At 38.9% G+C, this 20,962-nt stretch overlaps 1 protein-coding gene across 1 annotated transcript in view; it reads left to right on the top strand.

Moving 5' to 3' along the window:
- EPS8 (EGFR pathway substrate 8, signaling adaptor) overlaps nt 1–20,962 on the top strand; it is a 139,378-nt gene that overhangs the window by 116,034 nt on the left and 2,382 nt on the right. The window contains 6 exon segments of the mRNA XM_075757593.1: nt 130–263; nt 4,047–4,158; nt 5,068–5,211; nt 12,872–13,109; nt 16,652–16,832; nt 17,292–17,421. Coding sequence (XP_075613708.1) covers nt 130–263; nt 4,047–4,158; nt 5,068–5,211; nt 12,872–13,109; nt 16,652–16,832; nt 17,292–17,421 — 939 coding nt within the window.

Genomic DNA, 20,962 nt, shown 5'->3' with positions numbered 1-20,962 from the left:
CAGAACCGCGAGCACCTGAGGACGTGTGAATGCTGACAGGGACCCTAGGGCTGCTGGATTAAGTGAACTAGGCGGTGCTGCTGCTGACACTAATCCACTTTGTGGCTTTGTTTCTTTTTTGTCTTCCAGCCTCCCAGTGTTCCCGACTACCCCCCGTCCGATGGGTATGCATTCAGTAACACAGTTTACAAAAGAGGGCCTCTGCTGGACCAGGGGGCGGCTGTTGCTGCCTTTAAGCAAACTGTTAGCCGACATGTAGATAGGTAACACTGAATCAACGGCGTACGTGGTGCTGTGGATAACTGTCCCGACTTATTGCTGTTGGGGTGGCGGTGTCTGTAATTACCTCTGGTTGTGTCTGGAGCAGATCATTATTTCTATGAGGAAGCGATTCTGGTTAGCAGTGGGTTTTCTGCTTTTGCTTCTCTAAGGCACATTGAGACTCTTTTAGTATAATTTCTATGAAACTACTGTTTATGTATGCTGATAAATTGATTCTTTTATCAAAAATGAAATAGCGGTATTCCAAACTGATTGAGAACACAGAATCCTTCTATTTGAGTTTAAATTTTATTTCTGCTTCGTTTCATGTTTTTTAAAAATCCTCTTCGCTCTTTTCAGATCTACAGAGAATGATAAGTCTGCTCTGAGATTCATCTGTCGTTGTTTTGCAAATGATTGTTTGATTTGTTTAGCTGCTCACTTAGTGCTCCGTAGTCTCCTGCTTTTTATTTTCTGGGCTGGTGCATAAATATCCACTTTCAGAATAGTAACTCCTCGTTTCTTCCATTCTTTTTCAAATGTTTCAAAAAATGCTCCAAAATGTTTGCATAGCAACTGGTGTCTTTTCGCACATCTTCTTTCATCCCCTTCATTTTAGCCTAAATCCGAATAGATTGACAAGGCCAAGCCACCAAGGATCGCTGCATTTGGCCTTGTCTGTGGGGAGAATTTATACCAGCACAAGCTGTGAAAATTAATCTGTAAAGCAGTGCTGGAATTGCTCCCACATACCAAACCATATTCCGTATACACCGTATGAACCGTATTTTGGCTTATGTGCCGTGGAAGATGTTTATGCTAAGTTTTTGGGATCAGATTGCTGGTTAGAACAGCACTTATATAACTCTTTCGATGAAAACCTTTGCGTAATCCCTAGTGTTGGCCTATGTGTTAAAAGATCCTGTTGTTAATCTGCATGCAAACAAATTCCCATGTGGTGTGCAGGCTGAAGACTCAATTCTTTACCTGAACTTTGGATTTATTCTTCATAACAACGACAGCAGAAGTAATCATATCTCAATCATTTTCTCAAACTTGGTTACTTTTTGGGTTCTTGTCTCAGGACCAGTCAGCTTGAAATCTAGGTGATCTGTACTCTAAATTCCTTTCTCTCTTATCTGTAACATGATAAGACCTGTTTTGTCCCTTCAGAGTAAGAGTATTCCATGCAAATATTGTTGCCTCCATTTCAGGTTTAGAGAATGAGTCTTACGCTGATATCATCAATAGTTCAATGCAGTATCTGGCTGCAGCTGAAAGAGTTATCCAAGCCTCCTTTGTGGCGGGTAAAGAGTGTTTCTAAGAAGTAGTTTCATGTAAGGTGAAATTAGTCTTTTGAAAGATATGAAATGAGACATGCTGCAGTGGTGCCCGTTTCTCACCACTGATTGTAGAAGGGAGTCTAGATGGCTGGTACTGATGCAAACATCCACAGTGTGCCCCTGTCTTCCAGTCTGTTCAACACCACACGAACTTCCATTTGTTAATGGGCTCTTGCGACATATAATTCGTGCCTGGTAAGAGCTCATTATTGGGGGAAAGCTGTTAATATGTATTACCCTAAGTAACTTCCATTTAAAGATAAATTTTAAGGCATCTGTGAAGAAGCAGGTGGAGGAGTGGGTTTTGGGGAGTGAGTGAGAAATTCAAGCTGACCCTTTCAGCATTCTTTGCTGGTCCTTGTTCAAAGCTCACATTCCTAATGAGCAGTCCAAAGGCCGTGACCAAGTCACCCACTACCTTCTGAGGGACAGGTAGGTCACACCTTGTCCAGGGAAATTTTTATTACAGGGAACTTCAGTGAGCTTTATTCCAACATGCCAGGTCCTCCAGTAAGGTGTGCGTTCCTTGGGTGATGTAAACTCTCAGGATCTTAAACTTTCAGTGTGACATTATGTATATTGGGGACTCTCTCTGATGCTGAAAGAGTACTGAATAGTTTTTCAGCGAGTTGTGTGGTGTTTCAAAGTAGTAGTGTAGTGCTGCGTACTACAATGCTGTGCAGTTTGGTTTTGTGCTGTCATTTGAAGAAAAATTGAAAGTGTGTGCAATCCACTAGGCTCCTGAGCAGCATGCACTGGAGAGCAGAGGGCTGCAGTTACAGTATATCTGATAGGCAGTAAGAAAACACAGTGGAGGATGGATGGAGGGAAGTGTTGAGAATATTTGTGCCTCGAGTAAACTCTTTGGCTCATTAAGGTGGGCTTGAAGAATTATGGTCTCTTCAGAAGCATACAGCCATTGCCCAGCCCATGTTCTGGGGATGTTAATGTTGATTGTGACAGAGTGGAGTAAGACTGAAATGTAAGCATTTTTTAAAATTCTTCCTGAGTTATGTTTTTTTTTGAAGGGATCACGATAGGGAGGTGTGAACAGGGTAGGAAGATACAGTTAGTGAAATGACTCTATCCTTGCCAGAACCAGGACAGAAAGGCAGCCTAAAAGTAAAAGTACCTTCAGAGGTACATTAGACATATCCCTGAGATAGTGAGAAAGGAGTTCAAAATTACATGAATTTTGAGTGGGTGGCAGAAAAATTTGGATTACTCACATATCTTTTAGCCTTATAACAGCTATTTTGCAGGTTGGGGTTCATCCCATGTTTTTCACTCTCTCCTTAAACACTTTTAGTGTTTTGTCTTTCTTTCAAAATAATCTTTCAATCTAAATATGACTCTTCTTTTGTTCTGCTCTTCAAGTCAAGTGAGACAGTTCTCCACAGCCGTGCAATAGCTAGGTAACTACTGGATTGCTCAGGCACACCTGGGACCCACGGTTATACAGCAGCGACATCAGCAACCGCTTGCATTCGTATCCCTGTGCTGTGATGTTGTATGCAGCATTTCAAGTCATTGATTGCTTCGTGTTTTCATTATCTGTTTGTTGGGATTTTTAACTGTACTACCTGGTATGGATTTAGTTCGTAGGGTGTAATTTGCAATAAGTGAATAACATTACTATTTCTTCTGGACCTGTTTTGAGGGGGATGGGGAGCTTCTCAACTTGAAGAGGTACTATGTCAAAGAAACTAGTAGCTTCTTACCCAAGGGCATTCTAAACAGGTCTTTCCTCATGGAACCAGAAACACACAGAGTTAAACTGTGGTACGCCTTGTTCTGCAATGAACCCTGTTTGTAACTGCCAAGAAGTTATTTTTCATTTTTAATTGATATAGTAACTTGAGGTTGTTAGAGTTGGTGGTATCTTGTAGTTAATTAACAGAACTGATCAGCAGGTGAGCATTTTTTAGAGTTTAATTCCATTGGTGTTGATGGCAAAAATTTATTCATCTATTATGTATTTGAAACAATTTATGATGAACACTAGAAATACAGTTGCATACAAAGCACAAAATATCAATTATATACTAACTATAGTCATTTGTTTCTATGGCAAATGATTGTTTAACCTACTGTAGGAAAACAGACTAAATATAGTCTACATGTTTATTTTAAAACAATGGCACTTGCTAATCTAAGTTGTTATCATACATCTTGCAAGCAGTGAGCCAACAAAGATTACCAGTTCTTGAGGTACCACCTCTTTCTTTTGTGTTTTTTTTTTTCTTTTTTCTTTCCTTTTTTTTTTTTTTTGGCACTTAAATCAGTGTGTTATGAATAGGTAGTTCTACAGCAGGATCATGTTATAGTGGTGGGGGGTGGTTTTGTTTAAATGTTTTGCAGGTTGTTGGAAGACAGCATTTTGTCTGTGTTTTTATTTGCTTGAAAGTCTCACTGAACAATAGTCTGATCTTTGCTTTGCAGAAACTATGAAGCACACAGTAAAGCACAGACCAAGAAATATGCCAAATGCAAGTACGAATTTATGGCAAGAAACAACAGTGAGCTTTCTGTCATGAAAGAAGAGATCGTAGAGGTAATTATTTTTTTGGCAAAGACAAAACCCTAATTTCTGGTACAACTCAAAGCTGAGGGTCCCTTTCCTTTGGAGAGTGTGGCTGTCCTTGATAATTACTTCAATGTGTTTGATTTATCTCCCTTAATATGGAAAGTTCAATTAATTTGTTTTGCACCATAGACAAGATAAATGGAGATTCGGCACTAACATGAATTGATGCTGTGGAGATCCATGCTAGAAGTATATTTGTGTGTTTCTTCCATCTTTGGCATTGCTTTTAAAAGCCTCATTTGGTAGTACTTAAATAACAGGCTCTGGCAAATACAATCCATGTATGCACAGGGCATGGTAAAAGACAGTCCTTTGCTGGAAGAGTTGGTACCCTGAAAGCCAGACACATTTTGAGGGAGGGAGCAACAAAGAGAGAAAATGCTGTGTATGAGATTGCATGGCAGGTAGTCAGATTTCAGACTTCCCCGGCCATCCTGCTCCAGTTCCCTTTTACTCTCAGGTGCGTGCTGTCCAAATTTGTGCTCTCCTAGAACAATGCACTTTTCCTTAGGTTATTAGAGGTTACTTATTCCTTTTGTCAACAGCATATAGGTTGTAGAGATGCCAGCCTCTCTGGGCAAATATTTGATTTTCATTCCACTGTCTTGTCCAGCACTTATCTCAGTTTACAGAGGTAAATATTCCATATCCTTTCTTCAAAGCCATGTTTTGAAAAGTCCAGTACGACCATGTAGAATTAATGATGGTGACAATCAAGGAAGCTTGCAGGGGTTTCTTAGGGACATCTGTGTAAGATCTGTTGGCAATCGCAGAACCTGGCAAAGTTATGTTTTTGTTTTGAAATGATGCACAGTCTCAGTACTGGCAGGAGGAAAGTCAGAAAAAATATGTAATTAATTTACCAAATTATTTCAGATTCTGGATGACAGAAAGCAGTGGTGGAAGGTTCAGAATAAAAGTGGCAGCACAGGCTTTGTGCCAAACAACATTCTGGACCCTCTGAGGAATCAAGAAGGTGGTCTAGGATGGTCGGAGCCTGCGTATACCCGTACCATCCAGGTACCGTCTGCTCCTTGGGAGCAAAACTTTCTACTGAAGTGTGCATGTGTGTGTGTGGAGGAGGAAGAGATTGACAGCAAGGCTAAAATATCTGCAGGTTCCACTGATATGTCAAAAGATTTCTATTTCTTGTACAGGCTGAGGCTGATTTCTGTATTGCATAGACTCTAACATGAGTATAAAGTTGATAGAGATACAGCACAATGTTTTCCTTTGAGGGTTGGGGGTTTTTTTTCTTCTTATTTGCTTAGAGGTGGTAATTTCGATCCTAATGGATGTGTATGCATTTATTTTAATTGCAAATGTCCTTTGTGGATTGATAGCTGTTGATGCCAAAGAAGGAGTTTGAATTATTTAAGGTAGGGTCATTTTTGTTTCTCCTAGGAGAGTGGATGCTAGCTTTTCCTTTTATTTTCTGTCTTTGTGTGTATCTATCTTAGTCTTGAATTTATTTAATTATTGTAATTTTGGAGCTATAAAAAATAGGCATCTTTGCTTTTGAATTCACAAAGCAGGTATTTTTCAATTACTGTGCCTGTGCATCAGTAGCACTCTATTCCCCGACCTTATTTTGGATTTCTTTCTTTCATTTGTTTTGTGGTGTGGAATTAAGATTGTTGTTGTTGTTGTTTCTTTTACATGTTGAACAGAATTAGAGGGTAAAATATTAAAAACAATTAAAATCTTACGTCAGTGCAATTGTCCACCTGAGTAAGGATATACAGGATAAAGTTGTAATGCGTGTTTTTAGACAACATTTAAGTGGGCCGGAGACTCATAAAATAAGAGGTTGTATTTTCTAAGACTCATTTCTTCCCTTTTATATCTGATGATTTTGAAAGGTTAGGCAAACAAGTTTGGATTAAGCAGAAATTCCGGGCCTGCCTCTGAATCAGACTTTTTCAGTCCAAATGCAAACCAAACTTCTGTTGAAACTTGAAGTTAAATTTAATGTAATTTAATCTAATATTGATTCCTTATGCCTACACACTCCAGCTGATCACTGAAAGCCAAGAAATGTCATAGTGTTGACTGTCCCTCCTGTAGACTCATCTAAAATTCCCAAAGGTGTCGCTGTGCTGGATTCTGTGTGCACACTATCGCGAAAGCTGCAGCTTTTGCGGTATTTCCAGTTTTGCCGTGGATATGGAAAGTCTCTTGAGAAACAGGTCCTATGCTATTTCTGGCACAGCCTGTCTTGAACTTGGTGGGCTAGAATCAGACCCTTTCTGAGTTTTTCCTATCCCTAATTGTTTGCCTATAAGGTATGAGCTCATTCTAAATTGATTATGGTTTTTGCCTGTCTGTGAAATGAAGCATGCATCCAGAATGCTTTTCAAATCATGATTTAAACATCTGACTTTTTTTCCTTCAGGTGCATGTCATTTTGTGTGTTTGGAATTTGCCAAGAAATCCTGAGCAGAGTACAGTTCTGAGTAGAGGTTCTTACTATTTGTATGCGCTGCAGGTTTTGAAGTTTTCTGTTTGAAATGATGTGACATGGGAAATAATAAAATATTCATTTTCACAAAGCGTTCTCCATGGACTTATGAAAATTAGGGTCAGAGAACAACATTTAAGATAATTTTGTTTCTTTACTTTCTGACAGGTTGTTCTCTGCAGTCCATTTGTAGCTTTATCATATTCAAATGTGAGCTTGAAATACTGTGAAATTATTTAGGACTGTAATTAATTACACAGGATAAAAGGCGTCTTTACCAAGATGTGCCAGTAGTGTTGTTCTTAACTTTATGGTGATTATTACAATTTTAGCACTCCTGAGCGTGCTCATTTGTCTCTTTCCTTGTGATAGATATATGGTTCATTTGGGATCTGGTTGCATAACCCTATTTATTTTCATAACAGCGCTATGAGACATTGCTGCTATTTCAGAGAGAAATGAGGCATTGACGGGATGACTGCCTTGCCCAAGGTCAAACAGGAGAACTTGTGGGTAGAGCAGGAAATTGAAGCAGTTCCTATCAGTGCCTTTGCCAGACCCTGAACACGAGCAGGCTCAGTGCCTGGTGCTGTGCAGCTTTTGCTGGTCTCCTAAGTTGTCTTTGGTTTTCGAAAGACTGCTTTCAAAGTAGTCTGTCTGCTACGGTGAGCACCCTGGTCGGCTTTGAGCCGCAGATAAGTGTTATGTACAAGCTTAGCATGTTTCTTTACGGAGTAATGGCCTTCAAAGCACAGGTGACCAAAGGATGTTTCCAGATTATTAAGAAAGAATTAAGGATTCCATTGAAAGAGATAATATTTTCATTCAGTTATTCTACAGACAGACATCCTTTCTCTGAGAGATGGATGCCTTGTTATGACAATTATTCTCAGAGCTGCAAAGTTTATTTTACTCTTGCTCTGTTCCCTCTCCTAGCAACCTCTGAGTCCACACACTAGATTAGATCCTGATTTTTCTCGCAATTTCTTTCAGGATCCAGGTCCCACATAATTACTTGAAAGCACTGAATTGTCTAAGATGATACTTGCAGGAACATTGCAATATCCTTGTTATTTCGTCATCTTTGTGAGTCAGAGGCTGCAAGATTGTCTGTCTTCTGGTCAGTTGAATTAGTTCCAGGAAAGCCATATTTTTGCTTGTTTGGTACTTTCGTGCGCTTAGGAGACCATTTTGCTGATTGTTTATATTTTCCACAAATGTTAATTATTGATTAGCAAAGTTTCCTGTGGTGTTGGTCATTTAGTCTGTTTTTTTATTGTTAGTCAACAGTGGTACTTCACCATCCCATTATATATGAACTTAAACAGTTTCCCAAGCACTCTGATTTCTTCCTTTGTACAAGTATTGCTGGCAAACCTAGAAAATAATTAATCATAATATTTTCTATTTACTGTGCATTTTAATAACGTATTAATGCTTTAGAATAAGAAATTTGAGGAACGTAATTGGGATAGACGTGTGTATCTTGGTGGGTGTGTTAATGTCATGACACCTTTTGTGAGGTGAAACAGTTATATTATCAGTGATGTGTATGAAATTCTGAGGTAGAGAATGAATGTTAAGCCAAATGTAGACCTGTAGTCTTATACAAAATCCACAACTGTCCACAGAAGTGTGACAGTATATCTAAGAGGCATGTTTATGTTATGTAAACACCAAGACAAAAGTCTCCACCTCACTTGAAACAAGTGTCTTTCACGTTTCTTGGCGATCTACCATCAAAACCTTTCAAGTCTCTTTGTTTAGCACCTCACTTAAAATATCTCTGTGGGAAGTTGTTTCCCATAAAGCACAGCACTTGTGCTCCAAATTAGTGTCATAGTGTCGTACTCATCTTTTGCCCACTTGTATTTTTCCTGCAGATCATTAAGTCTTTGATAATGACAAGATGCAGTTGCTAGGTGTTCATTTTGCAGTGGCCAAAGAGATGTCATAATTTTTGACCAAGAGCCAGTATCTCTCTTACCTCATTTCATATCAAATCCTTAGAAGTTGCCATCAGACCAAGACTTTTTGATAGCTTAAAAAAAAAATTGTTTCCTGTCCAGTTCAACATTGATCCAATCCCAAATTATGGGATGCCACTTATTATATGAAAATGTACTACATAGTTATAAAAAATGATTTCATAGGAATTAAAAGACCCCAGTTTGCCCATAATTTTTTTTTTTTTTTTAAGAAATGGGGACTAATCCTAGCTAATACCAATTTGAATAAGTAAATTCTGTCTAAATGTCTAAATTTATCCTTCTTCCATCCTAATGTACTTCTTGCTTTCTGGCAAGATTCTAGCAAAGTTTCAAGGTAAATCAAATGAAAACATAAATTCTTTACACCCTGCAAAGAGCTAATTGGGTGACTTATAATGGGATCCTAATAGGCAGCTGTTTGTCTCTGCGTAATAGCTGAGCCCACCAAAGGAAACTCTGGCAAAAGACCTCACTTGAAATTTACTCTTCCAGTCTTGGGTGCCTCAGTGTCCCTCTTGGGTGTAGACAAGTAGTTGGTTCTCTCTTCTCTCATAAATTGAGTCTCAAGAAAACATCCAAACCACAATGCTGTTGACAAAACTGAGGCTGAATGCTCTGCAGCCCTCTTGGTGAATTTCTGTCACTGTGCAAACAGGAATATGGCACTAAAATGTTTGGAAAGAGTAAACAGGAAGTAAACGGGAAAAACTAAACGGGAAGTTCTGTGTCTGTGTTAACTTAATGAGAGCATTTCCCAGCACTGCAGCTAGTTATGGTTGTATTCAGTGCCTCTTTAACACCAAGTCTGTATTGCCATAGTTTGAATACACATATTCCCCGGTTTTGATGCCAAAATGTATTTGAAAATATGTTGTTCCCAGTTTTCTTACAATGATCAAGAATTAAGGTTGAGGCCATTAGCACTTTTACTCAAACTTATTATTTTGCTTACATGAACAATAGATCAAATCATACTGAATCTTGATTTTTGACTGGATGCAGCCTGTAGAGTGCTGAAAAAAAAGAGTGGTGGGACCTCTATTTTTTCCTTGTAAAAAGAGAGATTTTTCTGGCAGAAAATAAGAAAAATAAAAAAATCTAGTCCCAGCATACTTTTCTTATATATCCAGTTTTTAATGTGTGCATCATCACTGTTCCAAATAATTTAAAGGATTTGTTCCAATTTATATGAGTTGAGGATAGCAAGTTTATTCTGAAAAGAAAAAAATATGAGGAAGAATGAAAAAAACACACCCAGAATTGTTTGTTGTTCTGATGGCTGTCAGCAAATTAGTGAGTACATATCTGTCAGCAGCGACATTTACCACATTTTCTAAGCTAGCCAACATTTCTTAAGCTAAAATAAATAAGTTCCTTTCTTAATACCTGCTGTGAGTTAATTCTTGTTGTTCTACGGTTGTAAGTGTTCTCTACATTCACCTTATAATCTTCAATCCATTGTCAGGTTTTTGTTTGGGTTTCATTTTTTATTAAACCTCTTTCTAAGTTTCTCTCTGGGTAGGTGCTTTGAAAAGAGCTCATTGCCTATATGGTGTCACATATGTATGTTTTGTAGCCAACACTCCATTCATTATTCAAAAGAAGAAAATGAGAATAATTCACTGTGTGAGTTGCTTAGTGAGTAAGAAGAGATAATTATTAGCACTGATGTTCCTTTGTTTTAAATTGCTAATGTGCATGGAATTTCAGGAGTGATGTGTGAGACAGTTACTTTTTACCTTTCTAACAATACTATTTGATGTGATTTACTCCATTTTCCTCACAGCAATTGCTGGGAGAGCTTTCAGAGGTAACAAAATTACTCTTCTGATATTGAACCTTACTCTTTTGGACTATGTAGTTACCAAATTCCATAGTGCATGCTTGTTTTGTTTGTAGCGATGAATAGAAGTGATGGGATGAATGTGTGGATGTCCTCAAAAGATCTGGAGTTAAAAAAAGAAGTATTAAAAAAAGAAGTGTTAAATGGGATTAGAATGTATAATTGGCTTTTGGTCACTGTTCAACAAAATGTGAAGTGTATTTAAATGCGGTTTCATCTGTAAATTTAGAATTTGAGTGATGCTTCCAGTTCAATTTTTATTTTCACTCCAGCAAGTCATTTTGATGAGGCTTGTGATTGCAGTACAACATGTTTTTGAAACGACATCAGTGGCATCTGTTGAGAGCTACGTGTAGTGTTTAGCTATCGCTTTTTCTGGATTATGATTGTGGTGATATGCAGTTGATGCCTTGGTTTGTAATGAATCCTCTCTACCATGAAAAGAGCCCTGCTTTTTCCTTGCACGTTGTTTAAGAAGGTCAGGGCATACATCAGGGTACATTGTGGGGATAACAGTCTAGCAATTTGTGTCTGTGAACAAGATTTTAAAAAATCTAAATATCATTAGAACATTTAAATGTCTATGAAACAAATTAATTACAAGATTTTGGATATACCATAGTACATCTACATATCATAAATTATAGTATACTTACTATATACCTAGTAGGGCATTCTCTTTGCACCAAAAGACAGGTTTCTTAAATATACATTATTCTGCTTGTTCTCTTTTATATTATGCATTTCAATTTTCTTGCATTCAACATTTTGGACAGCATTTGTTGTCTTAACACTGAAGTAGTAGAATACAGAAATCTTTTTTTAATCTCCCCACAATGCACTGCACAAGATGAACACAAAATAATTGAGATGAATGCCTTCGAACATCTAAATGCTAACACAAAAAAACCCAAAAGGTTTAATGGGGTTTTAAAGATTTATTGTAAGACTATATGTTTGCTTCAGTAGCTGACTACTACAATTTAAGTGAAAAATTATCCAAGGGAAACAGAAGACTTTTTTCCTAAGCTTAATTGACTGACCACAGAAGCTGATGGGATAAATTTTCTGCTGGTGTAACTCAGCGTAGCTGAGCTGTAATGATCCCTGTTTACGTTCTTGACAAAATGTCTTCTCCATCAGTTAGGCTTACTGGGTTGGAGATTCCTGTATAAGGGTGGTTGCTGACATTTAATGAAAGTTTGATTGTTGTCAGGGCAGCGATGTGCTGCTCAGATTCTAACGTATATGACTCCTACAAATATTTCCCTACTTGATCTGCCATAAACCCTCTGCCTCCAAGGAAATAGGGAAAGGTATTTCAGGAAGAAGCAATGAATCTGGGGAAGGTACTCATCGATTTTCATACCAAAGTAAGCAGACTTCTCATAACTAAGAAATGAGGTGTCCCTATTGAGCAAACAAACTTTAATATTAAACTTTCAAGCTGTGTTAGTCCAAAACTGTGAAGAGGGAGCACTGTTAAAACAGTGAGATGTGGCATTTGAACTGTTTGAAAGAAAAGGGTAGCACAGGTTGCTTATGTGCTTCTGCGCTTGTCTGTCATTGGGATTGCTTTGGGGAAATGCATGCTTCTCCCTGTAACGAGTGCCATTCTAAAGGCAAAGAAGGAGACAAGAAATGATTCCTCCAAATTGTTCTTGAGACGCTTGTCGGTTAGTTATGAGCAGCAAGAAAATTTGCATGTTGTTAGAACACTGCATAAAAGAGGGGAAAAAAACCCAAACCCAACAGGCCTGTTCCAAGAATTGTGGAGTTTGTATTTTGGGGGTTTTATAATTGAATTGTTGCATTTAGATGACATGTGGTGATCATGCAAATAGTTGAAATGGCACAACTGAATGGGTAGGAGGAGCAGGAACCTCTCAAATGGTGTCTGCAGTTCAAGAAACAATGTGTTATCACAACCTTGGTGACATTTTTGAGTTAAAACATTAGTCAGGCTTAGGTGTGGCTGGATATGTTTGGTTTTAACTATGTTTTACATAACATCTCTAAAATATACATTTTTATACTGATAAACTCCAACAAGTCAAAAATTTTGGAAGCTGTTCAAAAGTGCCAGGTAATAGAAGTTTGGAATTTTAAAATAATTTCATTAATAGAAATCATCTGTTTGGAAGAAAGAAATGTGCTTCAGATTAATTTCAGATTAAGTCCGACAGAGGAGGAAACTAATGCCAAACATTGATGCGAAACTAAGTTTTGAAAAATTTTGGAACTACATCTGGCAAGTAAGATGTCTTTGTGCAATAAATGAAGTCCATCGGTGCAAAGCATCCCAGCCTTTTCTGCAGAAACCTGAGTTTGTCTGATGGCTGGTCCAAGATTTGCTGTCAAACCGAGTCTCTCTGCATTTTTCAGAAACAAAGGACAGACTATGTTGCGAAACAACCAGATCCAGTTCCTGCTACTCCTTCGCCGCCTCCAACACCCGCTCCTGTCCCCGTGGCCGTCCCCCTCCCTCCTACCACACCAGCACCTATACCAGTTCCTGTGCCCAAAGCACCAGCAACCATCAGCCGCCAAAGCAGCACCTCTAGTGACAGCGGTGGTAGTGTTGCACGAGACACCCAGAGGCAGAAGCAAGTCCCTGTGGATCGTAAGTTTGTCTAAGAAGAAGGAAGAAAAAAAAAAAAAGTATTTCTCCCATTCCTGTGTATTTTGCTTAATCCTTAAATTCCTTAAAACCTTGTGTTTCAGATAAATGTTTATGAAATACTTAGCTTTAACCCTAAGTTTAAAATACACATTTTCTGTGTATGTGTGTTCTGACCCTCACTAATCACAATGATAAGGAGGGACAATACACTTCTGCACTTATCCTAATCCTAAATCCTCTCCTTTTATGCCTGTCTGGGATCTTCAGTCAGTGGTTTTCTATACTGTAAATGCCCATGCTGGTATTCTGGCTTATGTATATTTTCCACCTGAATTCATTGCCGCATTACAATCTAAATTGCTTTTAAAATCAGTTAGTCTGGTTTTACACTTCTACCCATGCTCATCCATATTTCTAGGGCATTTGCACCATTCTGAAACATGTATCCAAGGCTTGCAAGAAGACTTACAGGTCTGGCTGATGCATAGGGACCATGTTGTATTAGTGTTGTACGAAACTCGTCTTGTAATCAGCTCCCCTTAGCAACAGCAACTCAGGCCACTGAGCAAACCTTTGTGTCCTTGTCTTAGGAGGATGTGAGAATTTAGTGCACAGCCCTTTAGCTGGAAAAACATGGTAACCTGCATCCAGCGGTGTGTGGCAGTCATGAAAAGTTCTGATTAAGGCCACCTTGTAAGCCTAACTGATCCTGAGGCTCCTACTCTGTATTGACTGAAAAGCAAGTTAGGATAGGAGAACTTATTTAGTCAATAATTTCTGTCCTAAATGCACTTGGAGCAATGTGATTGCTTGGCATAAAAATAACTGAAACTTGTAGGCAAGCATTTGCTATAGCTTTTAAAGTAATAGCTGTTAAAATAATGAGCTTTTTGCAGTTCAAGAGTTGACAGCTTTCCCATCCTCTGCCTCCCTGCCTTATCAGAAAATCCCAGTTCCACCTGAGGTAAAATCTGGCACCAAGCTTAATCCTTTCTGTAGCAGGGCTTCTTTTCCCCCCTGTCCCCAGTGGATGGGAAGCATGCCTGCTTGGGTAACCACACTCAGCCGGTGGAGCCACCTTTGATATTGCCTGGTGGGAGACAAGCTCTCGCCTAAGCTCTGAACTCAGGGAGGCTCTGGGACCTTTTTAATATTTTCACATAACAGACTGGCTGGCTGGAAATTATAAATGGAGAACAGCCTGGTAGGAGCAACAGGCTTCGCTGCCATTTCCCAAAGAAGCAGTAGGGCCAGCTTCTGCCTTTGTCCTATTTTGGGCAGTTTGTTACTTAAATAAAAACAGAAACCCCAGCAGTTACAAAAGATGTGGAAAACGAGGGTGAATTTCACACAAGCGCACACACAAAAATGATCGTTTTATTTCCGTGTAAGAAGGGCTTTGCATGCTGTAGCACGTGTGTTTCTTTGAGTCCACGATGGCCTGCTCTATCCATTACAGATGGAAAACGTGAAGACCATGCTGGCTTCAGGTGCAGGGTGTGGGGTGTGAAGGATTGCTGTAGACCAGGTGGTTACATCTCTTGCCCTCTCAGCCTCCACCAAGGCCCTGGGCCACGCATGAGAGCTCCTGTGCCCTCCCGGGAGCTGTGGCTCGAGCCCAGTTCATGGGCTTTCACGTACCTCACGGTCCTCGCAGAATAGCTGCCTCTGCAAGGTAATGGGCAACCCTGCCCAAGTACCCACCTGGACCCTGCAGAGAACACGCGATGTCGTCCCTGCTTCACTCCGAGGATATCGTGTTTATTTATGATAATATATCTAACAACAGTAAGAACCTGTTATCTAACAGCTAAATAGTTATCTTTTGATATAGTCTTGGTCTAGATAAAATGTAAGTCTTTCAAAATCTGTGTAAATAGAAGGAAGATAGCATTTTCTCTCTCCTTTCCTGTTTGGGAAAATAACCGGTGCATGCCTCGATAACATTGCCTAAAGGCTTTGCTGGTATATCCCATCTTAGACCTTCACATATCACTGAGCACATATCATTTTGGCTTCTGATTCACAATCTGGGGGAAAAATACCCAACACAATAGGGCCTGAATGCCTCAAATATTTTACTAGAGATATTTTGTCCACTTTTAACCTGGGGCTATTTTGTAAAAGAAAAAAGAAAATGACTAAACCAAAGATTTTTCTTTTTTTTGTTGTGGTTATTAAAAAGCCCATAATCCTAAAAGCCTATGTAAAGTTTGTTTTTATTTGTCTAACTGGCTAGAGATGATGATCCTTGGAGAGGTTTTGGGAGAAGATAAAAGGAAAGTAGAGAAAGAAACTTTTTTGTTACCTCAGTTTTTTCTTATTGAAGTTGTGTCATTTTCTTCTGTTGCTAGCAGTGTAATGGGAGAAAAGGAATAGCTTTTGCCATCTGAGTGCATCAGAGAATGTGCAATAGTTACTGCTTGTGTATCAAAGTGAGAAAGTTGAACAAAGATGACTAAAAATACCTTGGCAAGGAAATCCTGAGAATTTTTGAGAGCACTTAAAGTTGTGTGTCAAAGTATTTTTATTGTAATTCCCAAGTTACTGCATGGAGAGTTTAGCTGTGCTAAATCAGCATCTTCTCTGTACCCAAATAGATATTTACACCCTTTTGGAATTGTACTGATTTTTGTGAAATTATCCATAGAACTTTTTATATGCATTTTAAACAATTTTCAGTGTCATTATAATTGATTTTGTTGAAATGTATGAAAAGTATTTCAGTCTGTTGCCTGCTAATGACCAGCAACTGAACTACATGCTTCAGACAAATGAGTTCTCTGGGATAGCAAATTTGTACACTTTTGTTAAAAAAAAAAAAAAAAATCTTGCCCAATTCCTATGTCTCTGGTGAGATCAACTACTTTTTTTTTTTTTTTTTTTTTCTTCTCCTTTCAGTGCAAAGTGTGACATTCTTTCAGCTAACCAATCACTCCAGGCTTGGAGTGAATTCAAATTTCTTAAAACTCCTTCAAAAATGTGATTACTAATAATAGCTTATTAGATGTAAAGTGATGTGTGTCAGCAGCAGTGAAATATTTTTGCCTACATTGATTTGTACTAAAAAGTTGAGCTTTCACTTAAAAAAGGTTTGTGGAAAGTGCTGCCGTTCCACAGTGTAAGCAATCTTATATTCTTCCTCATCTGTTCTGTTTTCTTTTTTAAACCTCATAATTCTATTTGAAGAAACATGGACTATGACAATTGAATAAACCTCTGTGCGCATTTTCTTCTGCAGTTTGGTTGCTGTCAGTCAGGTCTACGCCTCTGTGCGGCATCAAGCTCTTCTCCTCATTCTAGGATCCCAGATAAATTTTTGGTTTTTTTGTTTTTTTTTTTTTTTGCTTTGTTTTGCAAAGAGAGGACTGGGAATATTGAAATCATCCCTGAGGAAAAGAGAATAAGAATTCAGTCAGATCTAATGAATGAATCTTTAAAGAAAAAAAAAAAGTTTAAGATTTAAAGTAGAGTGTAAGAAATTACCTGGCTTTGATAAAGCAACCTTGAGAATAACTCCTGTGGGGCATCTCTCTCTCTAGGCAGGAAATCGCAGATGGAAGAGGTGCAGGATGAACTTGTTCACCGGCTCACCATCGGCCGGAGCGCTGCCCAGAGGAAGTTCCACGTGCCACGACCAAACATCCCGGTAGTTAACATCACTTATGACTCTTCCCCTGAAGATGTGAAAGCGTGGTTGCAGTCCAAAGGATTCAACCCTGTGTAAGTTTGAGGGCAAATGTAAGCAAACTTCTTAAAATTATTTTCCTAATGACGAAATTAGGAAATTAGGATGTGGCCTGCCCACTTTTTAAAATTAAGCAGCCTTCTGAAAATGAAGACACGTCAGCTGCACCCTTGGAAAAAATAATTTGCTTTTACATATATATATACACACATACATATTTATGTATATAAGTGTCTATAATATACATATCATTATACATCAATGTGGTTATAGTACTATAAAGATATATATGTAGGGAAAAAAATTGTGTATATATTGGCCTCCACCAAAAGGTACTTGTTATAACAGATACTGAATTAACTTCAAGAGTCCTGTTGCATAAAGGTTTGTCTTGATTTAGTAGCCCTACAGTGTGGGGTGAAGACAACCAACTTCTCTCCCTTGGCTGGTGTATTTTTGCTTATTTCTTTTTTTTTCCCTTGCTGTGACCCCAGGACTGTCAACAGCCTTGGCGTGCTGACAGGTGCTCAGCTTTTCTCCCTCAATAAAGAGGAACTAAGGACTGTTTGCCCAGAAGGGTCTAGAGTCTACAGCCAAATTACGGTACAGAAATCTGCCTTGGAGGTATGTATAACCCTTCTTACTAACCTAATGCTGGGTCGCCTCTTTTGAACCTATAGAAGTAAATAGCTCTTCCTGTGAGGCAGCTGGTTTTACCTCAGTTCCCATCATGTTGATAAGCATTATTTGTACCTTTATTATTTGGTATTAATCCATTGAAACAGCATTTGTCAAAACACCAAGAGGGATCTCTCCTCACTTCTAAAGGGGTCCACAACACGTTAGAAAAACTACATGGTAGTACTCAAGTTTAAGACATTGTGTGCTGTAATCAGGTTAGAAGAAGACAAAATGAGCTAAGAAGGGCTTTGGGGAAAACAATAGGAGAGAGTAAAATGCCCTTTTTCTTGCTTCCTGCTCTGCCTGCTACTTGGACAAACAGGTACTCCTGGTACTTTTGGTGGTGATGAGTTAGTTTTGCTTTATCTTTGTAGAGGAGATTTGATTTATTAGGTGTGAGAAAGTGGTAGCATGAGCTCACTGTTAAATCTCGAGGCCTTTCAGGTCACATGCTGAGGCATCTGTATTGGTGGGTTCCTAAGTGGGGCAAAACACATTTGACACTGTGCTAGCAGAATTACTGAGCTAAGGATAAAAGGATTGTATCTCTGTATTCATTGCTCTGTGGCACTTTGCTTTAATTACTGTAGTGTTGTTCCTTAAACACCTTAAAAGCTGGTATACAGAGTTGTGCTAGGGAGAACACTTACCGATTTTAAACCAGAAGTGCAGGTGCATCTACTTCTTTTTTTAAAACTTGCTGTGGCAAGTGAAGAAATGGACTCAATACTGTCTTGATGTGAGACTCACCCAAACGAGAAGCTATATTCTTCACATCCTGTTTAAAAGAAAATCTTGAAGAAGTTTAAAATGGGTTTCTATCCCCTCACGAAGCTGGGACTGTCTTGCTTAAATGATTTTAAGCATTAACTACTAGGCATATTTTTAAAGACAAGTTTATGATGACACATATTTTACAATTTACCTGATCAGTGTGGATCAGCGAGCATTGCTTTCTAACACTGGTAAAATTACTTTATTCCCTTCTTCAAGCCCTGTTTTCCTGTGAGAGGAAGGGAGAAATATTTCACTTTTAGTCTTAGGACATACGTGTCACTACAGTCCAGAGCAATCCATCATTTCCTGGTGAAGATGTATGTGTATTCTTCAGCTTTTCTGGAATGTCAGCAATCTTATTTCAGTTTCATAAGGCTTCTGTGTACTGAGTTGTGGTGGAAGTTGGTTTGAAAAGCAGAGATGCACTGGATTGTAGAAGTCTGTCCTTTTTTTCCTCTGTGCTGTTATTCTGCTTACCTTAAGTCTTGCTCTGCAGGAAACTGAGCAGTCAAAACTTGTCTAGTAAATGCTCTACAAGTTCATAAACAAGTACTGAGATTTTAACAAGGTCATTGGATTTTGTTAGTGAAAAGGTAGTTGAAACATTTATTTCTGCCTTGGTTGTTTGACGTATAACTGATACATTTCAGAATTTATGCAATTCCTATTTGCTTTAGCCTGTTATTTGCTGAATTACCCAAAACATTAAGTCACCTCTTCCTTTCTGTCCCTATAACATTTGTGGTTGCAGGGTTTAGGAAGGCTGTCCTTGGTTAAGACAAGCTATAGGAATGAGTATCACAGCCAAAATGTCTACATATGACCTAGCAAAGATGAGCTCGTGTGTTCCAAACAGGGCTATGTTCTTACTGCTCAAACTAGAGATGCTTCTAGTAACAGAAGCATTTAAGCACACAAGTGCTTCTTACCAGCATCAAGCCTATTTTACATTTGAATGCTTTTTATAAGCAATGAGTGGGTTACGGGTTTGACCAACGTAATTGTCCTACATGATTAATCAATGACAAATTTTCATGAAGTTCTCTGGCATCCTTTATGTAGTACTTGTGGTGTCATAGCGCAGTAAATGACTTGGGTGTTAAGTCCAAATAGCAATAATAGCCAGAGACAGAGTGAACCCACACGCTCTCTAGCGTTACAGAACTCCATGCCTCGTCTTTATTTGTTATTTCTACTCAGGATCTTCCACAAGTGTTTCTGGATTCATACCATTTCTGCAAGCCAGTGAAAGGCTTACCTCTCAGATTTGGGGCTGCATTCCCAAATACGGACAACCAGATCTTCACCTGTATGCAGCTACAATTTTCCTTTCAGTGTTCCTCCACCTCAGGCAGAGGAATTCAGTATTTTGTAATTGGAATTCCAATTGTTGGAATTTAGTAGTTTTACCCTTATGAAGAAAAAAATTGAATATGTACCATAATTTCAATTGTTTTACTTTATTTTACTGGTAACTCCATTCAGCCCTGAATCACAACAGAGTTTAAAACATCCACGGAAGCAAGACTCTTTGTGGTCCCCATATAAACGGACTGCAAGTGTGGGGAAGGTGTTTGGGATTTAACAGCTTTCTGGACCTGGCCAAGCAAAAGCAGAAAGAAAAGACTGTATGAGACCAGCGTGTCAGACAGCAGAGAGCTGGCCGTAGCCAGGGCCAAACACCTCCTTTCTGCCAGAGGAAATGGTGGTGGCAAGCAACAGTGTCTCAGAAGGAGGCAGGATACACCACACTCTTTGTACTGATTAGAGTATTACCCCCTGGGAGCTGTTTTTCTGGGGTTGCTCCAGAGAGTTGAAGTTTACCTTGTATACCAAGTACAGTGTATTATAGCAACTTGGCCGGTCATCTGTATGGATTTACTCTCTCATTGCAAAGTGAAAATATTAATAATCTCCATGATTATGAGGTTTTGTGTGTCCATTTCCTTAACTTTTGTTGAGCATTTCAAGCTCTGGTGTTGACAAGTGCTACAGATGATAAGCTTAGAGACACGGTATCTTGAACACCACCTTTGTCACTTATATAAAGAAACATTTCAGGTCCACATTCTCGTTGTCTTCCTACTCCATCAATGGGAAGCATGGGCACACATCCCTCTAAAACTGAGAAAATTGTTTCTATCTATGTATCAAATTGACTGGAAGAATAGCTTGTACTCTCTGACACCTCAGTGAAAGGAATGGCCCAGGCACAGAAATGACATTGAACAGTGGAGCTTACTGATACCTCATGATCTGGTTAGAAGCTAAGCTGGGTAAATCACTAAGGCCAAGGTCTAGCAGTCTGTTCCAAAATTTGTATTCCCAAGAACAGCCCTAGGCTGCTGAGTAGGATGTGCATGTTGTGCTGTGCCACATGATATATTGCAGCTGGTTTAGCTCAGCAGTGTTTCAAGCTCATCAGTCATGTTGTTATTGATGTTATCAGGAAGGTAAACTCTTTCACCCTCGGCTGCTCAGTCATTTTCACAAAAATATTTGCACATGACCTCTGATAAAGCACGTTGTCACATATCTGTTGATGTTTTTTGTGCATGACTTAGTAATGGGTGACTGCCACACTTCCTCTGTATCTGAAACCAAGTAGGCAAGGACAAGATGAATTAAGACAAATAAAAGTGCTCCCTCACCTGCAGGGAGTCAATTATAAGCCCCCTGCTCTGCCCTTCCACTCTGGGAGGAGAGA

Source organism: Balearica regulorum, chromosome 1 (assembly GCF_011004875.1).
Source record: "Balearica regulorum gibbericeps isolate bBalReg1 chromosome 1, bBalReg1.pri, whole genome shotgun sequence".
Classification (NCBI taxonomy): Eukaryota; Metazoa; Chordata; class Aves; order Gruiformes; family Gruidae; genus Balearica; species Balearica regulorum.
The sequence above is the reverse complement of the archived record's forward strand: the minus strand, read 5'-3'. Positions and strand labels throughout refer to the sequence as shown.